The 19,178-nt window shown below is 41.9% G+C and overlaps 1 protein-coding gene and 1 pseudogene across 2 annotated transcripts; both read left to right on the forward strand.

Annotated features, from left to right (window-relative positions):
- The first annotated feature begins 1,880 nt into the window (after positions 1-1,880).
- On the forward strand, positions 1,881-6,722 carry LOC110062640 (histamine N-methyltransferase A-like). Its single transcript, XM_020769585.2, has 2 exons — positions 1,881-2,340; positions 3,800-6,722. Exon 2 carries the CDS (start codon positions 3,829-3,831, stop codon positions 4,723-4,725), a length of 897 nt encoding a protein of 298 aa, XP_020625244.2. The 5' UTR covers positions 1,881-2,340; positions 3,800-3,828; the 3' UTR covers positions 4,726-6,722.
- A 2,576-nt stretch (positions 6,723-9,298) lies between these two features.
- LOC110062646 (histamine N-methyltransferase B-like) lies at positions 9,299-13,680 on the forward strand (annotated as a pseudogene). Its single transcript, XR_016206220.1, has 2 exons — positions 9,299-9,933; positions 11,122-13,680. The product of XR_016206220.1 is annotated as a histamine N-methyltransferase B-like (transcript).
- The last annotated feature ends 5,498 nt before the right edge of the window (positions 13,681-19,178 follow it).

Consider the following 19,178-nt stretch of genomic DNA (forward strand, 5'->3'; position numbering starts at 1 on the left):
CATTTTGAGAGTCCGGTTGTTTATCCTCCTCCCAACGTGGTGTGAGACAAGGAACGCGGGCTCACAAAACGGCTGGAACTCGAGCCTAGCCCCAATCTCATTCCCGCCTGGTTTGAGTTGCAGTTCTACGCATAACGTCCATAACGTTTGATTTTCTGTTTTTCACCATCCCGCCTGTCAAAATGAGCAAATCCCGCTCCCGCGGAAGTATTTTCATCCCGTATGAGGGTCTTTTATACTCTAGTGATTTAGCGGTTTACATGTAGGCCAATTTTGAGTGCCATTTGCGGGTTCTTTCAATTATCGCCCGGTTTCGGGAAATCATAAATTTAACTCGCGGTTTTTGGTTTTTGCGTGTTTCCCGAAGTTGTTTTTGTGGCAGCCATGCAAACAGAAAGCCCTCAAAAGAGAGCCCCCAAAGGTCTCCAAACCTTGTACTTTCACGCTCCGTTATCGACATCTCGAGCAATATTTGCGTTTGTGAACCATTAGACTTCAAAACGTTTTGTTCGCTGGGAGTTAGAAACAATTTGTTCTGTTCTTAAGATCTTGTGGTCGTTGTGAGGAGAAATAACATATCATAAAGAATAGGTCACATTCGATATACAGTCGAACCTCTTTTACAACGGCCACCTTGGGGACAAATGAAAGTGGCCGTTGTACAGAGGTAGCCGTTATGGAGATGGTAGGGATGTAATATGATGCCAGTTTGTTTTCGGGCGGGGGGGGGGGGGGTACAATATACTGACATGTAGAAAATGCTTACTGTAGCATAGAAATACCTACCACAATCTGAATCAAAATATACCAATAAAACAGGCACCAAACAGAAACAGAAATCAACGACGCGCGTTTCGTGACCTTTTGACAAATGGTTTGGTAAACACCATTCGTCAGTCGTTGGCCGTGGTGTAGATGTTCTTTTGGTATTCTAGGAAGCGCTTTAGTGGCCGTTGCCGTTGTGGAGATCTAGTCATTATAGAGAGGTTAAATTAAAAGTGAATCTATGGACTGTCCGCCGGGATGAAACAAAGTCGAGAGGTAGCCGTTAGTCACGGCTAACACGGCTCCTGAGCTTTCAGGACAAACTTCTATCCTATTCTCTTTTAAGAACTGAGGGACAATCTCTCGAGTCTGGTCTTAGGCGATCGAACTAATTAGATCGGAGTATTTTCTTTATGGTTTGACCATTTCAGAAGGTTTTGGAATAATTATAGCCGGTTGGCGGGGGTGCAGGACACCAATATAAAAAGGACGGGGGTGCTCGTCGGAAATTTTGAAAAGAACCCCTAAGAGGTACCGAGATCCTGTTTCATGGGCGTGGCTTGAAGTTTATTCTCCCCTAAGAGACAACAATTCTTACATAACACATTATCTCCTGTCATATTCCATTGGCGACTCGAAGAAAGAAACGAGCGTCGACGAGCGCTAGAAAGTTGGACAAGGAACTCAACTTGGTTCATCGACTCGTCTTGTGTGGGAGGTTCCAAAAGATGAGCTACAGCTGTTCATGGGTTCCTATTTACGAAAACTTTTCGTATACACTATCCCTAACAAAATAGAGCGGCGACTTCGAAGGGCATCCGCGCGTTCTACAAAACATTGAGATAAAATCCAGTGTTTGTAGCACAATATACCGCTTATAAACAAATGTCACGTTGGTTCCCTCTTCTCGTGAGCTTGGCTTGTCAGTGCACCAGTTAGCATATCTTCATACTGCCTGAAAACTGAGCGAAGATGAAAACGAGGTCACCTGTTGTCTTTTCGCTCGCTATGAGCTGTTCGTGTTATGCGTCTGTAATGACTCAGTAGTCACCTTGGCACTTCACATTATTCTTCTTTCGTTACGTGTGTCAAAACTGTGTGACTGTACTGTTTGACCGTACACTAAATATGCAGGTAAATTGACCATCAAGCTGCCGTCCGGGAAATTGCGACATTGTCTCTTCTTTAACAGTTTCAGACTGGACCTCGGGAGAGCGGTAGAAATCAACCGGCCTCCACCTGGGAATATTTTGTAAAAAAAAAAAAAAGATTATACCATCGCCAATTTGCAAATAGCCTTTCTCGCATTTACATAAAAGGTAACCGTGAAAAGTTAAGGGCTAAATTGTCTAGACAACCTCACGTGTCCCACACGTGATCTGTAATCGAGCGATGATCGAAAATGCACAAATTATGATGCAGATCAAGATCATTCCCGACATGCAATCTCTCACGTCTGCTCTTCGCCGATCGAGTCACGTTAGATCTGGGCACTCTGTATGGTTTCTCTGGGCTTTGAGCACTTCAGAAGTTGTGAAAAAGTAGCTGTTTCATGTTTCTGCTTGCAGTCAATAGGTAAGTTAAATGGGACATGTAGTGATCAATCCTTTTCCAAGGTCTCTTAGACATATCAGTCCGGTTCAATGAACGGGTCAATACAGTTCCCTTTACTACAGGGAGGGCGATACTTTCAAACACGAACAATACCACATTTTAAAGTGTAATATTAACTAGGTCTGGATCTGACAACTTCATTGACATAACCTGCCAGTAGAGTCACTTTTGGGCTGTAACGCATGTAGATCAGTCCATTGGTGACCGAGCCGAAGCAAGAAACGAGCGTCGCCGAACGCTAGGAAGTTGGACAAGGAACCCAACTTTGGTCATCGACTCGTCTTGTGTGGGAGGTTGTTGTGGAGCTGTTATTGGGTTCCTGTTTACGAAAACTTTTCGTATACACTATCCAAAACAAAACCGAGTGGCGACCTCGAAGGGCATTCGCGCGTTCTACATCTATCACAAAACATTGAAATAACATCGAGAGTTTGTAGCACAATATACCGCTTATAAACAAATGTCACGTTAATTGGTTCCCTCTTCTCGTGAGCTTGGCTTGTCAGTGCACCAGCTAGCATATCTTCATACCGCCTGAAAACTGAGCGAAGATGAAAACGAGGGCACCTGTTGTCTTACTTTTTACGCGGAGATCAAGTTTCCTCCCACAAGGCTGCCAACAATTTAGACCACAATCATGCAGTCACACTCTTTTGCTTGATGAAACGCGCGGGAAGAACACAAACCAACGAGCAGGGACGCGTAACGAAACCGCGAGGCGTTTGCGTTCTTCCCCGCGCGGATTTTGGAGCAAAAGAGAGACTGTTCAAAGCCGAACTAACAATTGTCAATCGACGTAATGTCCATCTTCTGAAATGCGACAGCCGTATACCATGAATAGCATGAAGGATTCAGTGTTAATTAGCATGTAATTAGCCTTGGTTGCATGCATCAATAGTATCAAAGTGTAATGCTATTCGTATAGGTAATCATACGGTTTCGAGTTCAATTTGGAATTAATTTGCACGAGTGAGTTTTTCAAAAAGCTGAAATTGCACGAGCCGCTTCGGCGAGTGTAATTTCAGCTTTTTGAAAAACTCACAAGTGCAAGTTAACTCCAAATTGAACGAGAAAAACCGTATGATTACTTATTAATAATATAAACATGAAAAAATTCGCGCGGAGGAAGTGCCGGAAGATCTTTCTTGAAGCGATTTTTTCTCATTTGAGAAAACCTTTTTTCAAAGTTTCAGCACAAAATTTTCGTCATCATTTTACGTGATATCATTTTCTTAGAAAAGTTCCTATTTTCTTTCTGTCAATCATAATCCAGAATTACGATGTGTAATTTGCACTGGTGTTACACTTTTTGCACTGATATTACACTTTTTGCACTGGTGTTACACTTGAACTGCACTGCTCTCAGCCAATCAGAATCGAGTAATTTTTTCATGTGTATTATTATCTTTGTTACATGTAGGCTAGGTGGGCAGAGCTAAACATCTTCAAATGGATCCTTCATCATCAAAAGAAAACCTCTATCTCACGACATGGAACGTCTGCTTGAAGAATTCCACGTACACTAAGACGATGACGGACTTTGTAGAAGAAGTCGCTTTTCATGTGACGACCAAGATAATGAAAGATGGGCTTAGAAGCAGCCCCGTGTTTCGTGTGCTTGGAGTCGGTAGCGGCAAAGGTAAAACTGATCTTAGAATTCTTACTGGCATTGCAAAAGCGTTGGGAGCTTCCCGGACGAAAAAAGCAGCCATACATTCCGTCGTCGTAGAACCAAGCACCGAAATGATAGAAGAATTCAAGACCTCCGTTTCTCCTTTACCACAGTCCCTAGCTGGTGTGGCTGATGTCTCATTCGAATGGCACGAGATGACCTTTCAGAAGTTCCGTGAGTGTTTTCCCCAAAAGGAGAGTTTGTTTGACATGATTCATTTTGTCGCATCTGTGTATTACATGGACGCCGAAATAGCTCTGAGTTACTGCTATCAGAAGCTTGCTAGTGGTGGAGCCATGTTCTGTACGGTGGTACTGGAAGAATCTTTTTTCCCAAAGATGTCAAGAAAGCTACACAACAAAGTAGATTTGGGCTCTGCTCAGAAGATTTACACTGAAGTGGATCTTGTTAATATTGCCAGGAAGAATAACTGGAAATATGAGAAACTGTGGATGGCCAAATACCTTTATGACATAACCTGCTGTTTTGACGAATCCTCGAAAGAAGGGAGCATTCTGCTCGACTTTCTAACCCATCAGAGAGATTTTCGAAGAACGGCGGACCAAGCGTTTTACAATGAGGTCGGGGACTTCTTGATGGAAGAGTCTAGCACCAATGATAATGGAAGAAAACTAATAGAGCAAGAAATGACAGCAGTAGTACTTTACAAATGATCATGAAGGACCACTAGTGAACGTTTTCACATTCAATTTAGTGTAAAACTTGGAAAGAGTTGAGTTCTTTTGAAAGTGTTTTGACATTATTGATTTTTTGTTGTCGGCCCCAATTGCCCTTCCATTTCCTTCGGTACGCGATGAGCGGGAAACACATAGAAGCGGAGCTTTGTAGACCTTGATTGTTAGGAGGCGAAAAGCTAAACCTACTTTCTCAAGTTGAAATCGGAGAACTGGTGATCTGTTGTAATTTAAAGATGCTGAAAAATGAAACTATGAATTTCTTTCTGAGTTTTCTTATACTCTTTTGGTGCGCCATTTCGTTACCCTGAAGATTGCACTAGGACTGATCAGGACAAATCGAGCATGCCCAATGAAGTGGCAGAATTTTGAACTTGAAACTATACAAGCTTCTTTAATCACCAAGTTTGGAGTAATGACATCATTGAACAAAACAACTCAACAACAAATTGATTATTGCAGAAAAAAAAAAAACATGTTACCACCAGACTTTGTGCCCAGGGCTCCTCGTATGTTGTGTTTCGCCGGTTTCCTTAGTCAAACAGTATATTTTAGATTCTCTTTAGTTTTCCTCCCTTCTCAAAAGCTAATGTTTCAAAATAATTCCAATCTGAATTGAAGTAAGGAACTGGAATATATATAGTGTAATAATCTGACAGAAATAAGTTGAGTTGCATACATGTATTTATTGTACCATCATCAATGTATATTCTCCGCACAGCAGCAGTCTGTTGATTCTCAATCTCGAGTGAGGGGTCGTGTCAAGAATTTCTATGAGCTGTTCGTGTTATACGTCTGTAATGGATCAGTTGTTACCTTGGCACTTCACATTATGCTTCTTTCGACACGTGTGACAGTACTGTGTGACTGTGCTGTGTGACGGTACACTAAATATGCAGGTAAATTGGAAATGGAAATTCTTGCTTATCCAACTTATCCTGGGTTAGCTTAATCAGGCTTTGAATAACCTGACCCAGGAGTGCCACTTTTAGTCTTGGCTAAATCTATATATTAGATTTTATGTTTGTGTATTGCCCTGTGGAAAACCTGGTGTTTTTATCTAAACTCAAAACTCATCTTTTTAAGAAAACTTATTATTCTTAGCGATCCTTACTTTTTATTACTTTCTTAAATGCACATTTTTAATTATTAAGATTAGTACAGCTCATTTTGGCGAATTGTACAGCGCCTAGAGCAGGCATGGTTAGGCGCTATATAAATATTTATTATTATAATAATTATTATTATTATTGTTGTTATTATTATTATTACTATTATTGACGTTGACGTTGAAACCCAGGACTGAGCCATTATGTAAACACTGTTGAAATAGGTTTTAATAGTTTATTTTTTTAATTTACTTTTACCTTGTAATATACCGATATTGACGTTGAAACCCAGGAGGGAGCCATTATGTAAACACTGTTGAAATAGGTTTTAATAGTTTATTTCTTTTACTTACTTTTACCTTGTATATACCAATTTGTATGGAATATGTTAATTAATGTTATGATGATGATAGTAGTATTAGTATTAGTTGTAGTAACCATGATATCATGATTAGATACGGAAACATGTTTTACAGGTTTAACAGACATCCGCGTGAAGATCAAATTGAAAGTTTAAATAAATACATAATGACGCTAAAATTTTAAAAAAGTTATTATTATTGTTATCATTATTTTTATTATTATAGTGGAATGTGTGAAGATTTGTAAATAGGTTTTCTGAGGAGATTTCAATAAAGTTTTAAAATTAAAAAAAAAATTATTATTACTATTATTATTATTATTATTTTTATTATTATTATTGTTATTATTATTATTATTATTATTATTATTATTATTATTATTATTATTATTATTATTATTATTATAGGCCTTAAGTGTGGACAGTAAAGTGACTGGAAGTATTTCTACCCACCCTAGATGGGATGGTAGTCCATTCCTGACATTAAATTTGCCAGTTGCCATTTATGCACCTGGCTGGAGAGAACCTGTTGAGAGTAAATTGCATTGATAAAGAACACGACTGAATGGCAAGGGCTTGAACCCCAATGTCCAGAGTCAAGCTCTTCAGACAGTGAAGCTGTAGGTCACTGTGGCTTGGTTATCTCACTGACGTGTTCCGGCAGCTTCTCTGCTTGTATGATAGGCCCTAATTACGAGCAAGTTTATGAACTATGTGCAATTTCCCGTCACCCCGCCCCAATCTACCTAGGCTCAATTTCCAGCCATTTTGAGAGTCCGGTTGTTTATCCTCCTCCCAACGTGGTGTGGGGCAAGGAACGCGGGCTCACAAAACGGCTGGAACTCGAGCCTAGCCCCAATCTCATTCCCGCCTGGTTTGAGTTGCAGTTCTAGGCATAACGTCCATAACGTTTGATTTTCTGTTTTTCACCATCCCGCCTGTCAAAATGAGCAAATCCCGCTCCCGCGGAAGTATTTTCATACCGTATGAGGGTCTTTTATACTCTAGCGATTTAGCGGTTTCCATGTAGGCCAATTTTGAGTGCCATTTGCGGGTTCTTTCAATTATCGCCCGGTTTCGGGAAATCATAAATTTAACTCGCGGTTTTTGGTTTTTGCGTGTCTCCCGGAGTTGTTTTTGTGGCAGCCATGCAAACAGAAAGCCCTCAAAAGAGAGCCCCCAAAGGTCTCCAAACCTTGTACTTTCACGCTCCGTTATCGACATCTCGAGCAATATTTGCGTTTGTGAACCATTAGACTTCAAAACGTTTTGTTCGCTGGGAGTTAGAAACAATTCGTTCTGTTCTTAAGATCTTGTGGTCGTTGTGAGGAGAAATAACATATCATAAAGAATAGGTCACATTCGATATACAGTCGAACCTCTTTTACAACGGCCACCTTGGGGACAAATGAAAGTGGCCGTTGTACAGAGGTAGCCGTTATGGAGATGGTAGGGATGTAATATGACGCCAGTTTGTTTTCGGGCGGGGGGGGGGGGTACAATATACTGACATGTAGAAAATGCTTACTGTAGCATAGAAATACCTAACACAATCTGAATCAAAATATACCAATAAAACAGGCACCAAACAGAAACAGAAATCAACGACGCGCGTTTCGTGACCTTTTGACAAATGGTTTAGCAAACACCATTCGTCAGTCGTTGGCCGTGGTGGAGAGGTTCTTTTGGTATTCTAGGAAGCGCTTTAGTGGCCGTTGCCGTTATGGAGAGGTAGTCATTATAGAGAGGTTAAATTAAAAGTGAATCTATGGACTGTCCGCCGGGATGAAACAAAGTCGAGAGGTAGCCGTTAGTCACGGCTAACACGGCTCCTGAGCTTTCAGGACAAACTTCTATCCTATTCTCTTTTAAGAACTGAGGGACAATCTCTCGAGTCTGGTCTTCGGCGATCGAGCTTAGATCGGAGTACTCTCTTTATGGTTTGACCATTTCAGAAGGTTTTGGAATAATTATAGCCGGTTGGCGGGGGTGCAGGACACCAATATAAAAGGACGGGGGTGCTCGTCGGAAATTTTGAAAAGAACCCCCAAGAGGTACCGAGATCCTGTTTCATGGGCGTGGCTTGAAGTTTATTCTCCCCTAAGAGACAAAAATTCTTACATAACACATTATCTCCTGTCATATTCCATTGGCGACTCGAAGAAAGAAACGAGCGTCGACGAGCGCTAGAAAGTTGGACAAGGAACTCAACTTGGTTCATCGACTCCTCTTGTGTGGAAGGTTCCAAAAGATGAGCTACAGCTGTTCATGGGTTCCTATTCACGAAAACTTTTCGTACAGCTGGTTTTCACATGACGTCACTAAAATTCGAACTACAAAACTATTGATATTCCTGAGATTTTACTTAAATAATGTATAAGAGCAGCTGAAAATTAATATTCATACTAATTTTCGCTCCGAATGGGTTCTTGGTTTTGTGATACACGACGCTTGAATTTCTAAGCTTTTGCGTGACGCGGCATTTACATGACGGCCTAGAGAGCTGTCGTGATGGTTAAAAAAGTGACTTATTTCGGGGAACGTGGCTATCTGAACAGTTCATGTCTTAGAAAAAAAAAATTTTAATGTTTTAGAGTTCCTCGAGGGATAAATTCACGCTTTTGTAGCAAAACTCAGTGACAGATGTTTCTGTTGATTTCCGGCCGCCATGTTGGTGCTCATACGGATGGGCACCAGCATGGCGTCTCAATACAAATCTCTATAAATTTGGGTGAAAAATTTCTCCGCATATCTCGCATAAGAAAAATTGCTGTGATCAGAATTTTGGCGAGAGCCTTTGCATATTTACCTTCTTTCATTTCCCGGATTCTGGACTTTATCTATTGACCGGTTTTGATTTTTATTTTGATCTATTTTGAATTGTGTGACACTGAAACCAAGCAATACACTATCCCCAACAAAATTGAGCGGCGACTTCGAAGGGCATCCGCGCGTTCTACATCTATCACAAAACATTGAGATAAAATCGAGTGTTTGTAGCACAATATACCGCTTATAAACAAATGTCACGTTGGTTCCCTTTTCTCGTGAGCTTGGCCTGTCAGTGCACCAGCTAGCATATCCTCATACTGCCTGAAAACTGAGCGAAGATGAAAACGAGGCCACCTGTTGTCTTTTCGCTTGCTATGAGCTGGCCGTGTTATGCGTCTGTAATGACTCAGTAGTCACCTTGGCACTTCACATTATTCTTCTTTCGTTACGTGTGTCAAAACTGTGTGACTGTACTGTGTGACCGTACACTAAATATGCAGGTAAATTGACCATCAAGCTGCCGTCCGGGAAATTGCGACATTGTCTCTTCTTTAACAGTTTCAGACTGGACCTCGGGAGAGCGGTAGAAATCAACCGGCCTCCACCTGGGAATATTTTGTAAAAAAAAAAAAAAAAAAGATTAAACCATCGCCAATTTGCAAACAGCCTTTCTCGCATTTACATAAAAGTTAACTGTGAAAAGTTAAGGGCTAAATTGCCTAGACAACCTCACCTATCCCTCACGTGATCTGTAATCGAGCGATGATCGAAAATGCACAAATTATGATGCAGATCAAGATCATTCCCGACATGCAATCTCTCACGTCTGCTCTTCGCCGATCGAGTCACGTTAGATCTGGGCACTCTGTATGGTTTCTCTGCGTTTTGAGCACTTCAGAAGTTGTGAAATAATAGCTGTTTCATGTTTCTGCTTGCAGTCAATAGGTAAGTTAAATGGGACATGTAGTGATCAATCCTTTTCCAAGGTCTCTTCGACATATCAGTCCGGTTCAATGAACGGGTGAATAAATTTCCCTTTACTACAGGGAGGGCGATACTTTCAAACACGAACAATACCACATTTTAAAGTGTAATATTAACTAGGTCTGGATCTGACAACTTCATTGACATAACCTGCCAGTAGAGTCACTTTTGGGCTGTAATGCATGTAGATCAGTCCACTGGTGACCGAGCCGAAGCAAGAAACGAGCGTCGCCGAACGCTAGGAAGTTGGACAAGGAACCCAACTTTGGTCATCGACTCGTCTTGTGTGGGAGGTTGTTGTGGAGCTGTTATTGGGTTCCTATTTACGAAAACTTTTCGTATACACTATCCAAAACAAAACCGAGTGGCGACCGCGAAGGGCATCCGCGCGTTCTACATCTATCACAAAACATTGAGATAAAATCGAGAGTTTGTAGCACAATATACCGCTTATAAACAAATGTGACGTTGGTTCCCTCTTCTCGTGAGCTTGGCTTGTCAGTGCACCAGCTAGCATATCTTCATACCGCCTGAAAATGAGCGAAGATGAAAACGAGGGCACCTGTTGTCTTGCTTTTTGCGCGGAGATCACGTTTCCTGCCACCAGGCTGCTAAGAATTTAGACCACAATCATACAGTCTCTCTTTTGCTCGATGTGTGTGTGACCGTGCACTAAATATGCAGGTAAATTGACCATCAAGCTGCCGTCCGCGAAATTGCAATTGATCTATCGACGCCGTCTCTTCTTTAACACTGAGTTTTAGGCTGAACCTCCCGGATCGGGAGAGCGGTAGAAATCAACCGGTTTTTTCAAAAAAAAAAATTATACTATCGCCAATTTGCAAATAGCCTTCTCAGGGATTACTCTTGGAATTTACATTAAAGGTAACCGTGAAAAGGGCTTAATTGTCTAGACAACCTCACGTGATCTGTAATCGGGCAATGATTGTAATGCACAAATTATGATGCGCAAAAGAGAGACTGTTCGAAGCCGTCTACTAACAATTGTCAACCGGCGTAATGTCCATCTTCTGAAATGCGACAGCCGTATACCATAAATAGCAGTGTTAATTAGCATGTAATTAGCCTTGGGTGTATGCATGCCGAATAAGATCAATGCATAATGCTATTTTTCTTTGTTACATGAAGGCTAGGTGAACACAGCTAAACATCTGCAAATAGATCCTTCATTATCAAAAGCAAACCTCTATGTCACGAAATGGAACGTCTATTTGAAGAATTCCACGTACACGAAGACGATGACGGACTTAGTAGAGGAGGTCGCTTCTCATGTGACGACCAAGATTAAAGATGGGCTTAGAAGCAGCCCCGTGTTTCGTGTGCTTGGAGTCGGTAGCGGCAACGGTAAAACTGATCTTAGAATTCTTACTGGCATTGCAAAAGCGTTCGGAGCTTCCCGGACGGATAAAAGCAGCCATACATTCCGTCGTCGTAGAACCAAGCGCCGAAATGATAGAAGAATTCAAGACCTCCGTTTCTCCTTTACCACAGTCCCTAGCAGGTGTGGCTGATGTCTCATTCGAATGGCACGAGATGACTTTCCAGAAGTTCAGTGAGTGTTTTCCCCAAAAGGAGAGTTTGTTTGACATGATTCATTTTGTCGCATCTCTGCTTTACATGGATGCCGAAACAGTTTTGAGCTACTGCTACCAGAAGCTTGCTAGTGGTGGAGCCATGTTCTGTACGGTGGTACCGGAAGAATCTTTTTTCACGAAGATGTCAAGAAAGCTACACAACAAAGTAGATTTGGGCTCTGCTCAGAAGATTTACACTGAAGTGGATCTTGTTAATATTGCCAGGAAGAACAACTGGAATTATGAAGAACTATGGAAGGTTCACAACCAAATTGACATTACCAGCTGTTTTGATCATTCGTCGCTGGAAGGGACTATTCTGCTAGACTTTCTAGTCTTCCAAAGAGATTTTCGTGTCACAGCTGGCAAAACATTCTACAAAGAGGTTATGGACTTTTTGAACCAAGAATCCAGTACTTGTGATAATGGAAGAAAACTAATAGAATCAGAAATAGCTGCAGTTGTAATTTACAAAGAACAGTGATTACTGGCTTGAATATATTAGTAAGGGAAATTTACATTGCTTGTATATTTTCCTACTTTATTTTTTTTCTAACTTGAAATGACTGCAGTCTTCTTTCCAGCGAGGAGAGGGAGTAGGACGGGGCACTCAAGTAATGTAGTGATATGGTGCGAAATTCTTTTTATGGTTTGAAACTTTATAAGTTTGTTTCTTTTTGTGGGTTGGTTGCGGTTACGAAAACTTCTGTTTGAGGTGAAACGAGAGTTTTGGACGTTGATTTTGGGTAAGAATTTTGTGGCAGGTGTAGACAGAAAGCTTTACTTACACAACAACTTGAACTATAGAAAATGCTGTCTATATATTCTCACTTACTCCTCGAGGTGTATCAGTACATCAACAGTACTCACTCGTTCGCTGCGCTCACTCGTTTGTTTTCTGATACCGTCATTTTTAGTCGTGGGGATAAATCGCACGTGCGGATTTTAGAAAGTATGAGGAATTGAATGTTTAAACTTAACCGGCAGTCATGCAATACATTGCTGCAGCAACGGGTCAGAGGTATTAAAGCAAAACTAAACAACAGTGACAGCCAACTGAGCCAAGCGTGATTTTCTTCGCTGAATACGCTAATGGCCCATTGATGAGAGGTTTGCTTTTAACCCCTTGTCGACGTGAACGTGTAACGAGAAGAATCAACTGAAGTATTTATCGCTTCTGCTGGTGCTTCAATCGATCTCGTCTGTCCGGTCTAACTATCACAGTAGACTCTATTGAGCTTCCTTGATGCTTATAGCTAAACAATGGACAATGAAAACTAAAAGATGAACCTAAAATATGAACGATCTTTTTAAGCAAAGATTAGGGTTAAGTTCGAAACTAATTTGAAATATCTATATAGCAAAACTGTATCGGCCAAACAGATTAATTATTCGTTGTGATTTACGCAATAAGATTCTCTTCGCTGGGTACGTGAACAGCACTTGCCATTTGGCTGATCATGTTTTGAACTCTGTTTCAACTGACTGGGTAGTGCAACGAGAGATACATCAGCAAAACTAAGGAACAGTGACAGCCGAGCGTAATTTTGTTTGCTGAATACGCTAAAGGGGTTGGTCTTTAACCCCGTTTCAACGTGAAGTATAAATTTATCACTTCTGCTGGTGCTTCAACCGATCTCGTCTGTCGATCCGGTCTTAATTAATATCACAGTAGATTCTACCAAGCTTCCTTGATACTTTAAGCTAAATAATGGACAATGAAAACTAAACAATGAACCTAAAATATGAGCGATCTTTTTAAGCAAAGATTAGGGTTAAGTTTCAAACTAATTTGAAATATCTATACAGTAAACCTGTATCGGCCAAACAGATGAATTTGTAGTTTACGCAATAAGATTGTCTTCGCTGTGTACGTGAACAATGGCAATTGCCATTTGGCTCATCACTTTCTGTCAGTTAATTCCTTTTCAACTGATTGTGTAAGCGCAACAAGAGATACATCAGTCATGGACTTCTTGTGTAACGGAATGATCTGTCACGCGTTATGGTCGTCACACCCAGAAGAGAGAAACGCATATGAAACACCGTATAGAGGAAATAGCGTAAAAGCCATTTGAGCAGAAGAAAGACAAGCCATCTGTGGACTAGAAAAGAGTTGCTCAAAGTGCAGTAAGTATATTTTTTTGACAGAGTGTTTTACAAAAACGCAGTCTTACACAATCTATTTATCATATGAAGTCCGTCGAGGCCGCAGCTGGTAGTGCTTATATGAAGAGAACAAGGTTGTCTGTGAACATTGAAGTTTTCGACCGAGCCTTTAGCACCAGAAAAGACTCTAAGAACCTTACACTAAGAGACAATTGCGAAACCATTTTTCAACAGCTAGCATATGGCTACTGGCAATGATCACGAGCAAAGCCGGGTCTGCCTTGCATTCTCTTGTGAATATTGGTCAGACACCGCTTTCTTAAAAATTGAGCAGACTTCCCTCTCAGATCAAGCTTTGCAGACAAGACAAACATTTCAAATAAGCGTTATTTCTTTTTTTCTTTGCTTGTAGACTATTGGTAGTCAGTATATCAAATGCATGTGAATCTACACTGGTGAGAAAATTGGCTACAAAGTGTCATTATTATCAAACATTTCTAAACATAACAATATAGGCAAATAATATTAATATTCTTCATAATCTCTTGTATTCTTCGATTTTAGCTAATTATGAATCGCCTGGTGATTTTGTTCCTGGTTGCTGTTGCCATAGCAACGTTTACTGCGCCAAGTGAAGGTATGTTATAATTTTTGTGAAGTGTTGAGTCGCAGATAGGTCGCCAATAAACTACTTTGGTGAACCTTTTTCGGATTAGAAACAGGCAACACAGCTTGATCGTTTTGTCTCGGCGGGATACTGAACAAGAATATCACTGGTTCGGGGACCCAGGGCCAGGGGGAGCTAGTACTCGGGACGAAGCAATATTTTCGGGCGACGCGATAGTTTCGGAGACCCAGGGCCAGGGGGCTGCTAGTCGGGACGAAGCGATATTTCCTGGCGACGCGATAGTTTTGGGCGAAAGTTTACTTCATGAACGGGAGAGGGGGCTCTCCCGCTCTTGAAGTAAACTTTAGCCTGAAAATAGATATCGCTCCCCCAAAATTATCGCAACGTCCCGACTAGCAGCCCCTGGGTCTCCGAGGATGGCCTCGTTGTTGACAGGGCTTTTTTTCAGTCCCTCTCTCGTGTAACATGAAATGAGACTCAGTCCCGCCCGGACATTCGTATAAGTTGTATAACAGCTGCAGCATTCTGATAGAATCTTTAAGGTGTTCAGCAACTTGCGCATACATCGAATATTAACTCTTTAATTGAATTGTTTATGCACATTTGTTTCATTTTTATTCTTTTCGTATATTTTTCCTGATAACACTCTTCACTGCCTAGGTATCCGGGGACCACAGTTGTTGTTGTTGTTGTTGTTGTTTTGTCCTACAGGCAGCGGGATGCTTCGGGTCGCATCGGGTTGGCTGCTTTGGGCCGACACATGCAGGTCATGATAATTAGGACTTGTGTTCAATCGTACGGTTTGATATTAAAGAACACCCCTATCTTTCTTCAGAAGCTGCCGTTAGTCGCCAAAAACGACGGATTGGTTGTTGGGCCTGGTGCCCTTCATACTGTTTATTTGGCTGTGAGTGTAAGTGCGACCCGCCGAACACCTGGTTTCCTACTCAGTGCAGTTTGCAATGCAGATAATCAGCATATGGATCCTGGATCCTAACTTGTGTGCAGTGAGCCAGTCAGTGTGCAGTGGCAATGTGAATGCAGCTCTAGAGCAGACCTGCAGAAGGGAAAGCCTTTCCCTTCTGCAGGTCTGCTCTAGAGCTGCATTCACATTGCCACAGTTTGGAACAATAGACCATTTTACAGTTGTCTGCTCAGTGACCTGGCCTTTGGATGGCAGCGAGGCTGGAGTTGACCTTGTTTTGATACAGACCTCACTGCTTTTGTTGTGTAAAACAAGTTGTTCTGATGTTAACTAGGTGCATTTACATGACAAAAACAATGAGGTCTGTATCAAAACAAAGTCAACTCCAGCCTCGCTGCCATCCAAAGGCCAGGTCTCTTAGCAGACAACTGTAAAATGGTCTATTACGCAGATCAAATAAACTAATTCTGATAAGCAGACTGATATTTTTTCCTAGCTCCCCTAAGTTAGTTATAAGATCGGTCAAACTTTTTGGGCAGATCTGATTTTAAACATTTTATAGATGCTATTAAAAGACTCTAAAATCAAAAACTTGTATTTTTTTTTTTTTATCATTACATGAAACGTATTTTACATTGTGCCTACTTCGGTATGAAGAGTAGAACTGATAACGCGGCTTAAAACTGATAAAGCGGCTTAAATTTCTCTTACGAAAACAGCAGTTGTGCTTCAAATTCAAGTTCGCCTTTTGAAGATCAAAAATTTTTTATAAACATTGCAGATGTTAATTCATAGTTTTCATGCTAACTTAGATCTGAGTTACGTAAAACGCGAAAAACTACCTATGACGTTGAGCGTCAGTTTGCAGGAAATTATCACTTTATTGCAAACAAAGCAAATTTGACCTAACGAGCCCAAATACCGCCCGTCCTATCGACCTTTTACGTACACGACGTTTTCTAGCCCTGTTAGCCTTGCTTCCTCAGTGGACTAATCATGTTCTCAGTCAAACTTCCCTAAGACCGCAGCTATGGAAAGTTTTATCATATCTATCAGCTCCTTAATATAATAAAGCGTATTATCGTTTGTCTCACGATGTATTCACTTGAGATGTAGATCGCGACGTTTAGACTTCTTACTGCTAGTCTTCTTCAGGCGATAAAGTCGACTGATTGCACGGTATCATTTATATCACAAAGGTCGGCTGTGATTGGTGCATTTCGATCCTCCTATTGTTCCACTGTTCCGGCGAGTAGCTGTTCCCTCAGTGGTCCGCTGTTGTACCGTTCTCCTGTTGTTGTGTTTCTTGATCGTAGGTATCCATGCTTCAGGAATTTCAATTCCACTATCCCTGTTGATGTTGTTAGGGTGAGGTCTTATGTGAATAGCTTCCTTGACCCTACGTGTGTACCAGTGAGGATCTCGATCAATAAACTTGACCTCATTCCAGATAGGATAGTGGCCGGTCTCGTGGGTGTGTTCAGAAACGGTGGAGGTCTGGGTACGGGCGAGTCGTATATCCTTGTCGTGTTCTTTGATCCTCTCCTGCATAGATCTCCCTGTTTCCCCGATGTAGACTTTGCCGCACTCACAGGGAATCCTGTAGACAACACCATCTTGTTTAGCCGGATTGACGGTGTCCTTTGGTCGCACTAAGTGTGACCGAAGTGTCGTGTCGGACTTAAAGACGGTGCGAATGCCTTGTTGTTCTAGGCAGCGGCGGAGAGACTCCGAAACTCCTTGGACATAAGGTAAAACGGCGGTGGATTTAAATTCCGCGACAGGCTCTCTACTTGGGGTTGTTCGTGCCTTTGTGATCTTCTGTACAAAAGAGGAGGGATATCCGTTAGAAACAAGTACAGATGACAGATGTTTCTTCTCTCCAGCGATTACTGATGTTTGGTCACGATACGTTTAGCCCGGTCGTACAGACACTTCACAATACCGCGCTTTACTGACTGAGGGTGGTGTGAATCATACGCTAGGTACTGATCAGTATGTGCTGGTTTCCTGTAGACACTGGTGGTAAGGCTACCATCAGGTTCTCTGTAAACTGACGTGTCGAGAAAGGCGATCTTGTTGTTGTTCTCGATCCCCATGGTGAAACGGATTGATGGTTGTTGACTGTTCAAGTGTTGCAGGAAGACGTCAACTCTATCCCGATCCAAGATGGTGAAAGTATCGTCTACGTAGCGTTTCCAGGTCTTAGGCTTGCAAGGTGCAGACTCTATTGCTTGTTTTTCAAATATCTCCGTGTAGAGATTAGTAATAACCGCGGATACAGGGCTCCCCATGGCTGCGCCGTCTCGTTGTTCGTAAATCGATCCGTTGTACTGGAAGTGCGTAGATCTTAATACGAAATCCAAGAGGTCCGCGATTTGAACTGGTGCAAGTGTCGTGCGGTCAGCCAGGCCTGCGTCGTTCTCCATTTTTTGTAGCGCGGCTTGTACGGCGCCCTCGATCGGTACGTTGGTAAACAGTGACTCTACGTCGAAAGACACCATGATCTCGTGGTCCTGGATCTCTTCACTGGCGATGGTGGAGGCGAAGTCAGTTGAGTTCTTCACTATCAGCTCCTTGTCTGAGTCAGCGCGCGAAACTATAAATTCAAACCCACAACGTTTGAGTGTAGAAGAGATGGCCGAACGATACAACGTAGGGTGATTTTTTCCTTTGTTGAGGAAAAATGAGAATTTTACATTGGAAGGGATGTTTTTGTAGTATACCGTGAAATCCTACTTTAAAGCCCCCGGTTATAAGTCCCCCTAATATAAGCCCCCCGGATATAAGCTCATCTAATGCATATGTGCATTCTTAGGGTACTGGGGTAATAGGGTAATAGGGTAAAAGCTCTAAATATAATGGTATGTGAGCTTTAATTCGTTTCTCAGATACGTTTTATCTCGTCGTTCCAAAACACCTTTTTTATTCCGCTTACATGCCCCCCCCCCCCAACCCGATATAAGACCCCCGTGTATAAGCCCTCCCAAAACCCTTCTGAGGTTATATAAGCCCAGCGCTTTAACGTGGGATTTTACGGTTTTTTCGTTATACCAGAACACCCCTTCCAAACTGGGACCTGGTTTGGCAAGTATCAGAAAAAAAATCCATCTCAAAATAAAAGAAAAATATAAAAAAAAGGAGATATCGAACAAGCTACCCCTTCCTCCCCGACCCCCCGACCCCCCCCCCCCCCCTTCTCTTCTCATACCAGGCGGCCTGTCAAAAAATAAAATTTCCGCACAAAATCAACTTGGGAAAAGTTCATGATCAGGAAAATTGCCCGTCGTCAACTCACCTTGTTCCATCCCTAATGTGGCAAAACCAGCTTTATCTCTTACTGAGACTTCGTGACGTTACGTTATCGCCTTTATGACGCCAGGCCCGGGTGGTTCGAAAGGTGGATAAAGCTATCTAACGGATTTATCCCTATCCAGCGGATAGCGCGGTTTGTTTTCTTAACGCTTATCCACTGGATAGTGATTTATCCCGTGGATATAGCGTTATCCAGCCTTCGAACAACTGCGGTCCATTTGCGCAAGTTGATGAAAAGTTGAGAGAATTATGACACGAATTGTTCCTTCGAGGTTAGAAAATAGCGGACTTTAGATTTGAGTACCAGTACGAGATCGAGTACGAAGACGACTTTTCAATTCTAGTTTACAGGCTTCACATTATCACGACACATACGCATTTCATCCCATGAGCGTCCCCCTCTGCCTTAAACCAGCATGAAGAACGAGGGCTCTGGAAACGTCACTGGTTTGAACGTCGAAAATCGTACTGTTACTCAATCTCGTACTCGTGGTCCAATCTAAAGCTTCCTAATGTTTGCCAAGAGCGCAGAAAGTGGTCTTATTTAGTCCCCTCACTCCATTGCGTATAACGTTGCAGATGGTGTGGCATGTTGAATTCGTTCTTTACAAAGTTGACGTGGTAGACAGGAATT

This window comes from Orbicella faveolata, unplaced genomic scaffold (genome assembly GCF_042242905.1).
Source record: "Orbicella faveolata isolate gen_17 unplaced genomic scaffold, um_ofav_v1 contig_13, whole genome shotgun sequence".
Taxonomy (NCBI): domain Eukaryota; kingdom Metazoa; phylum Cnidaria; class Anthozoa; order Scleractinia; family Merulinidae; genus Orbicella; species Orbicella faveolata.